Source organism: Leptinotarsa decemlineata, unplaced genomic scaffold, assembly GCF_025532065.1.
Source record: "Leptinotarsa decemlineata unplaced genomic scaffold, Ldec_3_MD MMD2_P_RNA_scaffold_11, whole genome shotgun sequence".
NCBI classification, from domain to species: Eukaryota; Metazoa; Arthropoda; class Insecta; order Coleoptera; family Chrysomelidae; genus Leptinotarsa; species Leptinotarsa decemlineata.
The window spans coordinates 3,846,901-3,864,796 of NW_027412525.1; the positions used below are offsets into that span (position 1 = coordinate 3,846,901).

General features: G+C 32.5%; 1 protein-coding gene across 4 annotated transcripts in view; it reads left to right on the forward strand.

Moving 5' to 3' along the window:
* Positions 1 to 17,896, forward strand: part of LOC111507417 (serine/threonine-protein phosphatase 4 regulatory subunit 1) — a 369,931-nt gene that overhangs the window by 348,132 nt on the left and 3,903 nt on the right. For 3 of the 4 annotated variants that reach the window (XM_074169888.1, XM_074169895.1, XM_074169905.1), the window contains 5 exons: positions 5,119 to 5,417; positions 9,936 to 10,106; positions 10,777 to 11,063; positions 14,009 to 14,597; positions 17,079 to 17,199. In XM_074169888.1, the coding sequence (XP_074025989.1) occupies positions 5,119 to 5,417; positions 9,936 to 10,106; positions 10,777 to 11,063; positions 14,009 to 14,597; positions 17,079 to 17,199 (1,467 nt within the window). The remainder of the gene's footprint in view (positions 1 to 5,118; positions 5,418 to 9,935; positions 10,107 to 10,776; positions 11,064 to 14,008; positions 14,598 to 17,078; positions 17,200 to 17,896) is intronic. The other variant, XM_074169900.1, reaches the window with a different exon arrangement.

A 17,896-nucleotide genomic window follows, 5' to 3' on the forward strand; every position in this document is an offset into this window, starting at 1 on the left:
TAATAAATTTTGGTCTTTAGAAAATTCAATACAGTTACAGGTATCATGAAAGATGAGATATGCGAAACAATAAAATTTGCTGGATCAGATTAGAAATGTACGTTTAGAACTGAAAATTCATTCAAAATGTACACTATATTACATAAAGTAAACATACTTTTGCATACAAAATATATATCCGATCTGAAATACATTTTCCACTAAGTATTTATAAAGAGCATTTCTGAATCAACACAATAAAAAAATTAAGTGTTGCTATCAAAATACCCTCAATACATTGAAACACATTTGACAGTTTTACCTAATCATAGATCTGGAGAAAGGTTGGTTTCAAATCAATCATTATATATAGTTGGATTGACGAGAGAATACATATGCGCTACTGCATCCATTGTGTTTTTTCTCAAGCGAGTATATTCATATTATCGTCATATATAAATATGTTTTTGCATTAGAACGAGAGTGAGTCGTGTCATTCGTGCAGTGGGTCTGAGACTGATCCTTGTGGAGTACCTATATTAGTTATTTTGGTTTGGGACTTGTTTGATCTATCTGTCTATCTTTTCGTGTACCCTGTATAAATAATATATGTATGACTTCAAAATAATATATAACGGATATTATGTCCTCTTAACGAATATTTCATATCGTAATTTTGTTAATAACTCTCAACATTTTGATTACCTGAAGAGTAATACTGATTTTTATCATCCAAATAAAAAAAAATCCTGAACGTATTAGCAAGGTACGGAATCGTAGAAAGACCCCACTAGCCCACTTTCAAGTAAGAATTATATTGCTCCGACATTTATCTTGAGAATTTCACTCAAAACTGGGGAAATTCCAACGTCAATTTCGAAATAATTAGGTAATTCCGACATTTGTGTCAGAATAATGTGTGATACTATAAACACGATTAGGTTAGGTTAAGGTGGAATAGCAAGGAAAACCGTGAAAGACCTTATTTGAATAACTTTTCGAAGTTTACAAAATTTCGAATGGCTCCAGAGATATTCGAAAAGAAACCGAAATTCGTAATTTTGTTTTGACGTTATATTTGAATACAGTTATTAAAAAACAAAAATCACTTTCTCACTGCCACTTTTCAAGTTGTACAAGATGACGCTCTCTGATTATTAATCCGACGTTTCGTTTTCGATAAGCCATAACCAATTTAACTTTTTTATTAGACCTGAAATAAAAATCACACCTAATAAGTTAGCTGGTTTAGCAATAATTACACTTTAGGATCAGACAATAGGAATTTCCTAAATTTCAGCAAGTCACTTGAACAAGCTCTAAAATTCAAGCGATTGTGTATTTCTTATAGTTGCCGATTTTCCCATGATGGCCCACCTTATCTTTGACACACTACATATGATAACATCTAAATTTCGAGTTCAAAGTCAGAATTTTCGAGTTGAACCTTCGGAAAAATATAATTCCTAGTTAAAAGTCAGAAAAAGAAAAAAAGGTAGTGTTGCCCCTCATTTCTTCCGTAGATAAGTAAATGGTAGATTAAAATAACTTAATTTCTCTCCAGCAAATAGCAAAAAATGATTATGACCTATTTAGCAAATCGAAAATCGTGTCAAGGTGCGCTTTAATCTGGTAAACGACCGGAAGTGAAGCGTAGGAGAATGACGAAACCAGAATTGCCTTCTATATTGATCGCCCAATCAAATCTGTAACGCAATTCCATTATCATTAAAGGTTCCCGTATATATCTTTCACAAAAAAATATAACTTAGATATTCCCAAAGTGATTGAACTTGTACCTTCCCTATCTTAATAAATATTAAATGTATAAACGTTATTTGCATAGATAATTATTGTTTCGTTGTTTCGTAGATAAAACTGTGAAATATTTGGCTTGTTTTTGGATAACGGTTCGTAGTGGAGTCAGAAATAATTTTTATGAACTCCAAATTAGAGAATATCAATTAAGATAAAACTACGATCCACCAACTACTGTGGGGACGCTCTAGACATTGGGCGGTGCTGCGCAAAGTTGAATGAAATGGTGCGACAAGCGCGTACTATAGAGCGTTCAACGATCTCTACTTGCCGCCGCGATCGAAGCGCTTCGCGCGGCTATGCCACCAAGTAGTGAACTCGGCATGGCTGTAACGCGTTGTGTTAGCGCTCATTATTATTTATTGAAATTTAAGAAAAAACCGATGGATTTTTTATACAACCAGTGAAATATTGTTTAATAATGTTTGGGGTAAGTCGTGAACATGTTTTCGAGTCGATTCCTCTACTATTTTAGTTGTTTTCTCGCAAAGCGTTTCCGGTTAACCTGCAAGAATATTTTGGGCTAAATCAAAATGGTGGTCAAAACCGCGTGCTTCTACGTTTGCCGCTTTTTTCTTGTTTGACTCGGGAAAAGTTACCGAAACATGACTGTTTCTTCGGAAGTGCATAAAATTACTTGAAGTAGAATTGTTTACTGTTCAATATCACAATCACAATATTTACTAAAAACTACGTTTCTTAATGATGGCAGAATGGCTTTCATAGGTCTAAGATAATTGAGGCATGAAGCCTGCACGGTTCCATCTGAGAAAAAAACCGTGCATCTCTCAAATTTATTTAGAAAATAAAATGGAATTGATTTCAACAAACTGATTCCAATGACAATCTCAAACCAATTTTTTTGCCCAATATAAAAATTTGATCTAGAGGTCGATGAAAAGTAAGTAACTTCCTAAAGTCCCAAGTGACAAGTTTGAAGTCACGAAAATGCATGTTATTTATATTTGATACTTGAAAACTTGCCACTCATACACATGATATGATAAATAAATTCAATATATGTGCCCCTGCTCTACATATATCTGGAAATCAGTGATTCAATGCATACGACTTATTACTGATGACCTGGGCTCGAATACACCCAAAGAAGTAAAAACTGGATTCAAATTTCCTTACGCTATGATGTTACTTTTGATTTTTCCTATGTTAATTACGCATTTTAGATGTTCTCGAAAATTTACCAGCCTCTCTTTAATGTACCATTTGAGAGATGATGACATTATTTTTCATTTGCTGTTTTCCCCCATCTTTTCGTGACACCCATTTAAATGATCTTGTTCACTTTACTAGTGTGTACAAATCTCTTGCTGGACATATCTTATGTTCTTCTGTACTATGTTCTACCAGCACTCTTTATGTTTCTTATAGACTCATTTCTCAATCTGGTTCCGTACCTTCACAGCTGGTTCAGGGCCTGTATATAGAGTTGAGGATCTGTGTCTGACACACTAGTCAGATTTTTCATTACTCATGTTGCCTTAGTGTCCTGGCATTCAGTATATTCTCAATCTATTCCTGTCTGCCAGTGTCCTCAGTTCCTCACAGAATTCCCAGACCAGTCTTGATGTCACTTTTGGGTATGTCAGTGCAGCCTGGCAGACTGAAAATTTTGATTCGCTCTTTTTGTTGAGGCATCGAAATAATGTTCCTTGCTCGTTGCAAAGTTGCATACACTTGAGTGTCATGTGGTCGGAGAACATGTTAGATGTTCATAACTCCATTCATTCTGAAATTTCTATTTTGCCCGGTCTCATTTAGGTGGGTGAGTTTTTTAGTCTGAATTGGCACACTCTTGCTTTCCCCATCATTACAAATGTGAAGGACTATTCAAGCGTCTCTCCTTTTTTCTTTACTCCTGTTATTCCCAAACATGCAAGTGTTTGCACCCTGCTTAGTTTGTTGAAAGAGGTCGCTTGTTTCATCATAGATGCATATGATACAAATGCCAAGATGCATATGATGGAAATATTTTCAGTATGCTTTTCAATTGGAATAGAAAATGTCGAGATGAACATGGTCAAATACCTCATTATCTCGACACTTTCGATCTGCTCAGAAAGGAGAATAAAAATACATTTGACTTTCTTGTCTTGTTAATATCATCATCAGTTCTTATTTCTGATGTACCAAGCTGGGTTTTGGAAGAATTGTTTTTCTTCAGAACTTGTCTATTGCAACTCGTCTTTTTACAATATTAAGAAGTTGAGGATGGGACGTCTCAGGTTCCTAGTTAGCCTCAAGAGCCACAATAAGCCCTTGCGGGTTGCGGTGGAGGGTCGAATAGACCCACTCACTGTTGTCCTAACCTAACCTAGCATCAGTTCTAATCATATCATAAAAGCAAACTGATCATATTATATTATTTATAATATTCTCCAGTGTCATTATTTTTGGTAAATATTTGAACAGACCTAGAATGTGTTTTAAGGCAATAACAATATTTTCGAAAAACTATAAATTCTTAAGAGCAGAATAGCTTAATATTGCCAGGGTTTACACCTATCGATATTGGAAAAGTTTATCCATTTTAATTCAACACCTTCGTGATATATGCCGCTGTTCAAGTCTTTTTATAATCCACATCAGTATATTTTGTGCTATTTCTGCAGTATTTACTGTTGTAGATAAACTGTCTCTGTATCCATTTCGGGAAATATCAATGAAGAAATCGAAGCTGTCAATATAAATATAATCAGTCATTGTCCAAAACACATTAGCAATTGCATTGATTTGACAACCCAGTTTGGCATATTCACTTCATCAGAAAATCAAATCTTTCATAAATTTATATTTAATTCGTAATTAAATTTGATAAAGTCGGAGTAGTCATGTCATAAGTGAAGAAAGGTCTATTGAAGATTGTAGAAAGTGAGCAATTTTAATGTATTTAGAGAAGCATTATTATTAAATCAAAATATACTTCATTATCGAAAAAGTCTAGTTTTCTTGACATACTAAATGATACACAGTACAGAAATAAAATATAAGCAGAAGTACACACAGGCATATAAAAATATACCTAAATAAAATAAATATGCAGAAATTGTTATTTGAACATTTCATATGTATACACATACATAAATCACATAAATAAAATTTTATTTAATATAATAAATGTAAAAAAGAATGAATAAAATATCAATAAAACAAATTTTACCAGACCATTTTGTCAATTTTTCAATTTATAAGTTATCGCTCCAAGCGAGTATCCTATACAATAACAGCAATAAAATCACAAAAGAATAGACAATTCACATTTTTCATTGAAAGTCGTCATTGTAATATATTTTGTTTTTATAGAATCATCTCTTAGGGCCGAACTGCTGGAGCATGTTCCCCAAATCGCTGCACAAGCTGTGGAATGTTCGACAAGAGTGGAAGCTTTGAAAAACATCGTTAGCGATTATCTGATTCCATTAGTCGTTCGAAATTTGGGATATTCTGATACTGCTGTTGACAAAGCTGCCCACGTTACCCTCATCAGTTTAATAGAGCAAGGATTTATCAACAAACAGCAAGCTGAAATTCAAGTGTGTCCTGCTGTGTTGGCTTTGGCGACGGTCGAATCATCAGCAGATATCAATACACGTGCAATCTCTGTAAGTAGTTTTTTTTTTTTTCAACTTGCATTTTTCAGAGTGTCTTGTGTTTCACTGTGAAGTTCCTGAAAAAGGCCCACTTACAAATAAGCAACTGCTTCTTGAAAGACATGGGTAGTGAGATGTTCCTTCATTTTTTTTGTCTCACTACCTTGTCTTTCATGAAGAAGTTGCATCTTCCTGCAGAATAATCATCAAAGATAAGTTCAGTTTGCCAGTGCCCATCAGAGTTGGCAGTTTTAGATTCTCGTTTCTATCACAGCCAGCTTTGATGAGCATTGTTGGATTGGTTTCAACATGTCAAGACTCTCAAAAAAAGAAGAGGTGAAATTCAAAACCGGCGAAATGGATAAAGCCCTGGTGTGACCACTGATTCGATATTGATCCATTTAAAGCTTTCACTGTAACAGGCTCGTTGGTGCTACGTGCATATTGATTTCAATGTTTGTAGATTGTCAATATATATAAATTTGTTGTGAAAGTTATTTTCTCAGTGTTTTACATCTCATAAAGTTATAAATAGAAAAAAATGTTAGCTCTTTAGCTAGTACTTGTTCTACCAGTTTCTTGGAATATTTTTTCTGCTGGATATCCCTCTTGATTTGATCCAGTTACTTACTGAATCATTCTGTGTTGTTAGACTTAACACCTGAACATGTTACAAAGACTACATTCACAACCAATCAACTTTTTTTAACATTTTCACTATTCCAAGATTGGTGGCAGTTTTCATAATTCAAGTTATGACCCATTTGAGTTGGCTTGCTGTTAACAGAAGAATTGCCAATAACATTCAAGCAAACGATCCATTCTATTACTGTTTTATGTATTCTTCTTCTAAACTTGTTGTCACTATCAAAGAGTATCTGATTTGCAGGTGATTTTTTACAAGGTTTATTATAGGTCAGTGGATCTTAGCCTTCTAACGTTTTCTGCTGTCATTTTCAGTTTGTCAACTTACAATTTTCCTCTTTTACCTTCGTGTCGTGTTTGTATATTTTCCTTTCATTGTCATAAAAAATTATGGTATCAATAATTTATTTCAGTTTGCAGTTTCAACTGCATATTCAGTTTTGATGGTATTGTGTTAATCTATACATTAACTTGGTAGACACTCAAAGTACACTATAATGAACATATTGTTTATTACATTTTATTTGTTCCTTTTATTTCTTTAGAAACCTTCAGCTTAAGTTATAAATACGCAAGCTTCTGGGTCAGTATTGAATTTAACATAAAGTATTCTTGGCAGCAAATTAGTGATGACTATTTTTTATTTGAAATCTATGAATTTCTTATCTATGCAAAAGACATTCAACCTATTTCAATATATTGACAATTTTTACTGAGCTATATCTAGTGTACACCAGGGTTTCTTTCATCAGTTATGCTTTTGTTATCTGTTCCATTAGCTTTACTTCTTACCTGTTCATCAATTTGGTTGTGACTTCTTGTTTTTAGTAAGATATCACAGCCACTTTAATGAACTAGGTGAAAGTACATATTCGTCTGTGAAGAAGAATCTTGCAGTTGTGTAGAAATCCTGAACGTGGCATACATCCATCAATGCTATATCCCGTCAATTTGACTGTGAAACCTTATTTTTATGGGTATCACAGCCATTTTGACGCGTTATATTGTTGATTAATCGACAGAAGTATGGAAGAACAAGAAGACTAATGGATCACAAGTTATCAATGTCTGTACCGGATGAGGTGTTTGTGTGAGATGATGTGACGCTCATCAAGTGGTTGTGAAACAGATATTTGACTTGTATCACAGCCAGCTTTGATGAGCGTGACAACATTTATTAGCAGGGTCTGCTCTACGTCTTGTGGATCATGTTCCAGCCACCTTTAAAACTATTGACCTCTAGCCCTCATCATCTGGCTGTGGAATGCTGTTTTTTACATATCACAGCCAGCTTTGATGAGCGTCAGATTTCAGAAATATCATCGTGTGACGTTTGGATTCATGTGTTATGAGTTTTGGGAAAATATTGACTAGCTATTTATTTTCAGTTTAAGGATATTGTCTAATGTAAGGTGTTTAGATTTCTTTCTTGAATAAACTGGATTTGGTCCCGAATGATAAAACCAGCAGGTATGTACTCAACAGAGATTAGAGTGAATTATTGTTGAACCATTTGCAAGCAAAAAAGGCACTGGTATTCATATTCCTTAACTATACTTGTTGGTTTTATCATTCGGGATTAAATTGTCATTTTGAATATTTCTGAAAATGCTGTGGTAGATTGTTACCTGTGGCAGAAAATGCAGCGAAATATTGTATTTGAAGAGGTTACTTAAAATAATATTAATAATAATAATATTCTTTATTCAGTAGAACACAGGATTACAAAATAAAATGAAACCTATCAAATACGCTACATTTCCTATGCAAACTGAAAAGGCGGAGTTTATCTTGAGCATCTGGAGTGCACAAAGATGGTCTTCCACTCAACCTTTGGACAAACAGAAGAAAAGAACAAAAGATCGCAGATAACTAATGAAAATTGAGTAAAACTATAGATATATGTGCTGATTCAAATAACCGCTTTCTAGATATTAGAGGATTTCATAAATTCAAACAAATTTTTTCGAAAGGAGGAGAATTTCATATTCTTAAAATCATTTGGAATAGCATTGTAAGTGGTCGATACATTATGAGAAAAACTTCTCTTAAACAATGATGATTTATGGATTGGTGGTGTACCTTTCGATCTTATATTAAGATTGTGAACGTCAGTGCGGAAGTTTTTATCGCGTTCTCTCATCATAATTTTAATATTGCCAGTAATCCACGGTTTATGTTTTTTCCTAATGAAAGCTGTTTTGAAAGGCGCATGTAATTCCAGTAAGGTGTTCGTGTTCTCGTTGAAAAAAGTTACTTTTTTGTCAATGGTATCCAAGCCATAAATATGGTGCCACGGAATTGACTGTAAATCAGTATATAATTGATCTTCATCTATATTTTTAAAGTCTCTGTACTTAATAATTTTGTTACTTTCACCAATCAGGTTGAGGGTAAAATAAACCAAATAATGGTCAGATATGTGTGGAACATGAAGAGAACTACATGAATGGTATAATACTTCCTGAAAAATGGGGTTGGCAAAAAGATAACTTTTTAAAACAAATAAAAATGAGGCAGCCTGCACTGATTTCTGAAAATTTTTCTTTGAATGCATGCTTTTAATTTATATATCTGTGATTTCTCTTGGATACTTAAAGTCCATTATTATTATATCCAAAGCATGTTGCTCAAACAAACTAAATAGTTCTGTTCCAATTTTAAAAGGTTTCTGATTTTAAATAAGGTGGAAAAAAAACAAAAATTTGTAAGAAGATATTTTCAAAATATTATTAAGATTACCTGTTTTATGTATTCCTTGACTCAACTTAGTTGGGTATCTAAATATGATAGGTTCCAGAGAGATGGGCTGTGTGTGTAGCTTGATTCACATTTATTGTTTAGAAATTTTTTGTTAGCCGAATAACTAGTTGGTAATGTAGGAGATTATTTCATGAGGATTTTTGGTTCATGAATGCTGTAATCTACCAAATCATTCGAGCCACAATATCTTGAATATGTAAGAATATTGAATATTAGGGTTTATTAAATTTTTGTAATTTTTTTCTTCTATATTTTTAACTATTTACTTGAAATGTAAAGTATTTTGATTGTTATTTGATTTTTGTTAAGTAAATGATATTAATACTAATTTTCCAATTGAAGAATAGTTTCTATGAATATGTATTCTTCAGCAATATGACACATTAGTATTTGTAATTTTTCACTCATAATAAATTGCTCTCGTGGTTTTGGAAGTCCATTGTGTTCAGGTATGTATTTCTATTTTGTATGTCGAGTTTGCCATACGGGTTTCAGAATCAGTTTGGAGTGTTATCTTAGTGATCATTACATTAACGAAAAAGATCACTGAAATAGAATTTCTGAATACATGTTTCAAATATGTTTGAAAAACATTTCACTAAATGGAGAAAAAGCTATTTTTTTAATTAGTGTGCTCTTTCAACAATTTCAAAACTTTTGAATTATTCACTTTAATGTCTCTAGTAATTTTTTGGGTGATGGCAATTTATTAAAAGTATTTACTTCAATTCACTTAAAAAATACGTCTGGTAACTTGAAAAAAAAACTGAAATCTTAACACATTCTTAAAGTCCTGTATTCTTATTTATTTTTGCAAGAATTAATAAACTGTATTGAGTTTCTTATATTTATTGTTTTGTCTATATAGTTTCGTCATCCCAAAAATATTGATGTATCATAGAAAATACTGAAATTGTTGATGAATTAGAATATTTTGGCTCCATACTAAACAAACAAAAGTCCAAGTTTCAAATCTGAAATTTCAGTGGAAACAACATTTGCAAATATCATTTTTGCTTCAATTTTGATACTAACTGAAGCCTTGTCCAATCTGGTAAAGATCTTGATTTTCAAATATTGCTATATGAAATCATAAATGAAGGAATTTTCCATTTTTTGCAGTTAATGAGCAAGTTGGCCCCGCTCCTTGGTAGAGACATTACAGAAAGGGTATTTCTCAAGAGGTTCATAGATTTGTGTTCCAGTCCGATGTTTTACATGCGTAAAATCTGTGCTGCACATTTTGGAGATTTTTGTGCAGTGGTTGGAAAAGATTCCTTTGAAAATATTTTGGTTAGTTGAATTTTTTTTTCGGCAGATATAGTTTTTAAATAACTCTTGATTAGATGTGACTTTATGAGTATTTCTCTGTTAATACCAGTTTTGACTCAACCCATTGTAATCAGAAACAAGTTGACAAAGTATCTATTCTCCAAGGCAAGTTTATTAACAGATAAATGTTGGTTGAATTTACACCGTAGAATGAGAGAAATATTTGATTGATTTCCTATTTTTTTCTTCTTATATCTAGGTCGATCTTTTATTCTGGTTATATAAGCTGGTTCTATCAACTATAAAGAATTTAATAATATGCTTTTGAAATATGTTCCTCTACTCAAAACAGGGTAGTATTTCAGTTTTTTGGGAAAGAAACAACTGCTGTTTGTACTAGTGTACAGGAAGTCCAAAAACATTACTTATTTGAAGAAATAAGTTATGTTTTTCTGTACATTTTTAACACATTTTTTTTTTTAATTTCAGACTTGATAGAAAGAGCTCTTATTCTGTTAAGAACCCAATTACAAAAAAATTGACCAATGCAACCTATCTTGATGATTTTGGACGACGGTCTTCTGAAAACATATTTGAACGACAATTTCGTCAAACTGATCATAAATTTAAATATCTAATTCTTGATTAGTCTAAATATGTTGTTTTGACGATGATTATTACCTTTTTTCAGCTTCCATACTATATTAACTTATGTTGTGATGATGTTTGGGGTGTAAGGAAAGCATGTGCCGAAGTAGTAATGTTTATTTCTTGCCCTTGCCCTCCTAAAGCTAGAAAATCAGTGTTGGCGCCTGTTTTTATTAAATTACTTAAGGATGATTGTCGCTGGGTGAGGATGTCTGCTTTCCAAGCATTAGGTCCCTTTATTTCAACTTTTGCTGATCCAACCATAACAAATGTAGGCTACAATAAAGGGGGAGATTTAGTACTGAAGGATGAAGAAGGAGGCGAGTTCATGTGAGTACAAGTCACTTGATTTCCTATTGATTTGTATATATTAGTAAGATGTACTTTTCAAAAAGGATTTTTTTATATTAACTTCTTGGACACTCCCGCACTCTCATGCATGATTTTTTAGCTTGAAATAAAATCCAAAATGTTGATGTAGTTACAAGTTAATTTAAAACTGCGGTATAGTTTATTGAAGCCGATATTTCTGATGAAAAAACAATTGAACGGCTCTCCGGGGGATCCTTAGCTGACCTCGCTCTCCTGATAGTTTTCGGTGACTTGGATATTGGTTTCATGTTGTGTTTCTTCATAATTCTCCCAAATTGTCTGTAACATTTTTGAGAATAATAATAATAAAGTTTATTCATCCTGCCAATTTACATGAATTATATAAGATTTATGTATGAATAAACAAGAAATCGCAGAAGCTTTAAACGTGCATCTTTTATCGATTCTGTAGCCACTGTAATAACAAATTCAGCTGTGTATTACAAAATGGGTCCTTTGAAAAAAGTTTATAATGAAATCTAATGAACGAAATGTAGCATTGAATATTGGTTTATCAGATTATATCAAATATGAAACAGTATTGAAAATTCCTATATCACAATAAATTCATTATAGGTTCAGACTTCGAACGAATTCGCCAATTTCTTCATCAAATCGAATCAAAATATGTTTTATTACCCAAGATCTGAACATCTTATTGACAAAGTCTAGTAAAGTAAAATGTTTATATGGGACATTAAATTAACAAATATAAAGTAACGCTTAGAGACAAGAGCAGAGTATATGGGCAGAACAATATTAAGCCCAGCTGAAGAGATACACAAATATAAGTACATGAATATATGATTATTGAATAAATGTAAATATATAATGCTACGTAATGAACATTGATAGCCATTTCGTGTTGATTTCAATAACTTGTTTACACATAGCTACATGCCAATTACTCGATAGATAGAGCCTTGGTAGAATTCGTCCACACTATAATAGGACCTCCCAACATAGAATTTTTTTACTTTATTTCTGAATTTCTTTTCATTATATATTCGCCCTAAACTAATGGGAAGGTGATTAAATAACTTCTTGCTATTGAAAATAATAGAATTTTGTGTAAGGGCTAGAGTAGGTTTTGGAAGGGAAATGTAAGACTGACGTGTACTATAAGTTGAGATGGTATTAAATTAATTTTTACATTTTTTGTTGATAAGACACAGTATTTCCAAAATAAAGAGACATACTAAGGTCAGAATTTTTTGCTTCACCAATAATGGGCGACATGAATCCCTGTAGCTAGTCTTGCATAAACATCTGATGGATCTTTTTTGTAGAGAGAATACCATATTGAAACGAAATTGTGCACCATTTACCCAGAAACAAATTCCATAACATGAATATGAGTGCTAAATAAACTGATCTTGTAATAGTAGTAGTGTCCAAAGCTTATCGCCCACTCGTCCAGCACAGCACGGCGCTGTCCGTCGCCTGATGGCAACGAGTAGTAGCATCGCCCACTCGTCCAGCATACTGAAAGTGCTGTTTGTTCGATTTCAAGGGAAATAGTCACAAAAAAGAATGTTGTCGGTCCATCCCATTTATCAAAAGAGGGCAAATCTGGGATAGTTTCATCATCTTTTCAACGATCTGAAAGAAGACGAGGAGAAATTTTTCCAGTATTTCCGATCGGAGAGCTGGAATCCTTTTTGGCGGCGGACAGTCTTGGCTGTGCCGTGCCGGACAAGTGGGCAATAAGCTTAACTCTAGCTGCATGACATCCTGCTGCTAGTCTTTTACATAAGTAGTCGACATTGGAATCAAATTTTAGAATTTCATCAATGAAGAGCCCTAAAAATTTGTTTTTCTCCAAATTTTCAATTTTTACATTTTCCAAGTGTACTTCCCCTATGTTACATCTAAACATCACCACATTTGTTTTGCCGGTATTGCTATGCCAGAGGATAGTGATGTCGTCAGCGAAACATGTTAATTTAACACTTATGTCAACATGGACTAAGTCATTGATTTCTGTTCAGTGTAGGAATGCGGACTAAATTTGAAAATAAAATTCAGTTATATCACCTTCATCAATCTGTTTGAAAAAAAATCTGTTTTTCCGTTAACCAGCTGTCGCACCCCTACGAACGACAACCCTCAAAAGTCGAAACTAGTGCGAGCTAAGGATTAACGAGGTCTTATTTTAACGTGTGATTCCTAACACGGGTTGGACCATAGCAAGGGAAAATTGGTCGTACAGACTAGGGCTTGAACCACCGACCAACACGGCAGTCAATTCGAGTGAGTGAACAAAGCACCCACGTCGAACCGCCTGGCTACCAACCGACCAAATCTAATACTCCATATTATGTATTGTAAAAGTCATATTGTCGCAGTTTCTACTTAGAACCCTGTTGTTGACATTCATGATCTATAAAAAAACAATATTCTTCCTTAAGAAAAATTTAGAAAAATATTTATTAAAATAAGTAACGAATGCGTACCCTTTTACATGTCTGCTAAATTTATTTCCTAGGCGTCCATGTTTATATTTGAAATCTCATACGAATTCGAATGTTTAAAAAAGTTCAGTAATATCTCAAACTCTGCAATATAATGTATTTCGAATTTGAATCTATGGTCATATGTATTCATTGAGTTAATCGAAAAAAAAGAGGATACAGTATTGAATGAAAACATTTCCCATGAATCAGAACTAGAGCACTGTCAAGTTAATATCGTCAGAAGATGATTTGGTCATCTTCTGTTCAATACTAACTTGATTTGCGGTATTAAGATAATGTTTTAGTTCTCATGTATGGGAAGAGTATTTTAATTAGATTCATTTAATGTCAGATGTTCCAATTATACCTCTCAGGTTGTCTATTATTACATATTTGTACCAAAATAACCTACAGATGAGATTAATTTTTCAATCTTTTTTTGTGCAGAATGAACTCTTCCCGGATACTTTCACTGACTGAACGATATTCGATCCTGACCAATGACAAAGAGGAAGTAGATGTAATGATGAACCCTTTGAATTCAGATTTGAATAATTTATCTAATAGTGACTCGTCCGAACTGGACGATAAATCAGATGAGTGGTACCTAGAAGGACTATTGAAAATACAGGGGTTGTTGGATGAGGAACCAAATCCAAATGAAATAACGAATCAGAAATGTGTCACTTTAGCTGAAATTGTGAACAATGAATTGAAAGACGATTTCGAAAATCTTGATATATCTGAAGACATTCTAAATTCCGATAGTTTTGGAAGTAGTGAAACTGAACCTAGTCATTCAAATCCGAGTTGTTTGGAAGATGATACAATGAATAATGACAGTAGTAACATAAAATCAGACGGTGCTGATAACAAGGTAAATTCCTCTGTTAGTCTGTTTGATACTGTTGAAGATGATTTACGTGAATTTAACTCGCATAATTATTGGTATGTTAGTCCTGATTTGCCCTTAGACCCTGATATTGTTGAAGAAGGAAAATCAAAATCAGAGAGTGATGGTTCGGGCGATGTTGCGGTAAGTAAAAATTACATTTTATTTTGCTAATACTTTGTTTTCAGTTTCGCTTAAAAATATATCATTAAAAAAAAACATTGCAAACGTACCAGATATCCAATATCAAATAGTAACATTTAAGAAAATTTATGTTTTGGCATGCATATTTTTTCATCGAAAGGTGTGTTTGTATTCCTTTATAATTGAAATGAATGAGTGAGTTTCAACAACTTCTAATGTAGTGAGTGCCTGCTGAATATTTCTGACATTGTTTTCAGTGCATTTTTAGAAATGTATCACTTTAGTAAAACAATTATAAAAAATAAAAACTCTGGTACAGTTTTGCTCCTTCTAAAACAATTAACCAACATATTTAGCTTTTAACACTGGAAGTGACTAATCAAACGCTGTTAAGTTCATTATATAATTTAGCTTTTTTGGACACATTTTACATGCATTATAACTGGTCGAGCTGGTCCATATGTTTTGAGTAAGTATTTTTAGAGTAGCAATAAATTTTTTTATATGTTAGTTTGTATATTTACCACTCTGGAGAGTTGTTTTCATTGCTAATTGTGTTGAGTTTCCTAAACAAAAAGTCTAATGTTGAATTGTATCATCTCCAAAAGGACTGGTCATTGTCTTGAGTTGAGAATATACCAAACAGTTCAACTGGTACATAAATGAAATACTAGTTTCATTCAATCCTAAGTCTTAGTGCATTGACTAGATCAAATGGCACAAACGATATTGGTCAATCAAATCAAAGCCATATTTTAGTGTGAAATAATTTCGTCTATGATGTCAAATTTTGAAGTAATTTCAAAACTATTTTCAAAGAATGTTTCAAAAGAAAATTCAATGGAGCGGGCCAGGATACATGTGCTTACACAACAATAATGGCATTAATCTTTTGTGGTCGATATTTATAGCTATTCACAAATTCCCTCATTGATTATATTGAAAAAAAAAACATTATTAATAGGCAAGTAAAGGGAATTCAAAATAAGCTATACTCCTCCTAGTGTAAATGTTGTGAACTAGAGACATACATTGTTTATATCTTTAGTTATTAATGAATGTTAATTTTTGCCACAATAACTTTAATTTTTCTAGTGAATTGGAAAAAATTCTGTCAATGATTACCTTAACTGTGTTTCAATATGACCGATTCAGAAGCAAGTTGAATCTGTCAGTACTATGTGACTTATGGGCAAAAATATCTCGATGCAATGACATCAATTTACATTATTTTCTGCGAAAATGTAAACTTGAAGTTGTAGTGGAAAATAGGTTAAGATTGAAAAATTATGTAGGTTAACAAAATTTCAACCATTTAGTATAATTCTTCAACAAACAAGTTCATCTTCACACGTATTTGACCTTACTTACCTAAAACTTGATCAATCAATTGCCAACCAAACAAGTAATTTTTGTATAATAGAACCAAATTCTGAAATCATAAGCAAGTATAAAAATATAATTATAAATCAACGCAAAACATCAATATCAAGTTTCAAAAAGTCGGAATAGTATGTATCATTCCTGATAAAAAGTAAAAACCTCTTTGAAAATCGTCATAATTCGAAAAAAAAAAAATATTAACTCCACACCACACAAACATAAATCATTTCTTTAAAATTCTTAAATATTTACCAAGAAAAAAAATTCAATAAAAATTAAACTGTATCAAAAACACTGTTTTGCAGATATAATTAAACATATAATCTAGATCCAATATAATAATAATAATAATAATAATAATATTTATTCATCCTCAAAGACGTTGACAAACGTATAGGATAGGTCAGTATTAAGCAGATAAAAATCACATCAAACGATATCAGTGTTGCATTTTCAACACCATGGCGCTGGCATTTAATTTTGAATGATCAATAGTGGAGATTGCTGTGAAATGATTTCCACAATTTTGAATTTCCCTCACTAATTTGTCCCTCTGGTGGCAATATGTTCAACGTTCCACATCATATTCATGATAGGCATTTCCTCTTTCATTCTATGGGGTGACATAGCCATTTCTGCTTAACATGTTGCTTTGAAAGCATGTTCATTTGAGAAATTAGTTTTTCCTATATTTGAAAAATGGGATATCCATTTGATGAAAGTGACTGGAAATGGTGAGATATAATTTTAGTAGTGATATTTTGCAGTACAATTTTTTTTACTAGTTCATTCCTAGTTATGTAACATCTATTTCATTGTTTGTATTTTTTTATTAAATGAAATTCAATATTGCTACCCACATGCAGTAATTTATTTATCATTGATTTAGCTAGCAGTCACATCTGATGCATATAAATATGATTCGGTTTTTCTTCAAAACCAGTAAGATTTTGTTATTTCTCAAATACATGATGAAACATGACGACGGTCTTCTGATACATATTTGAAGTCAATACGTCCTTCTGATACTTGAATTGAGCACAATCTTAAAAAATTGTATTTATTTATGATACATTACTATTTTTTTGTTACTTTCAGTCACACTTGGAGAAATTATATTCCACCATAAATCTGGGCGATAGTCTCAATGTATCGTCGATAGAAAATGATTCGTCAACAATATCCATTGAGGAGAAAGACAGTTTAAGTGATGAGAAAAGTAAGTTTCTTTTCTTTTTGTGGTTTTTTCTTTTAATGCGAGGCTTCAGGGTTGAAAAACTGTTTCAATAGTTTTTTTATTTAATCTTTACCTCGCCATAGAAAAGTAACAAATGTTATTTTTGATGATGATAATTCATTCATATCAAGTTACCATTTAATACGACATTCTCCAAATTATGAAATAAGTTGAAATTGTTTTAAAATATAGAAAATGATAATTTATTGACGAGTTTATGGATTGAGGTTTTATTATTTAGGTTGTCGGTCAATCCTTTATCACTTTGCAATTTATTTCCTAGAATTAGCGTGCCTCCGACTCAGATTGAAAGGTCGTGAGGTCGATCCTTGGACCAAAATTTTTTTCAAAAGTTCATTCAATTAAAGTTAGAATGATTCTACAGCATTACATGACTGACAGACTGAATAGCCATTGCTCTCTAGCTGGTTTGGGAGTTATTAAATTGCCTATCCAAAACATGACCAATGTAGTCGATGCTGTTTACACCAAAAAAACTTATTAGAATTTGTTTTATACATTTGCACATTAAAATAATTCATCACAAAATCGTTCTGTTGAAAATGATTGTTACTGTGGCAAGAATAGACTTCATTCGAATTTATCAGACTGAAAAAATAACTTGAGATATTTTTATTAATCCAAAAAACACTTTCAATAAATACAGCAACTCTACAGC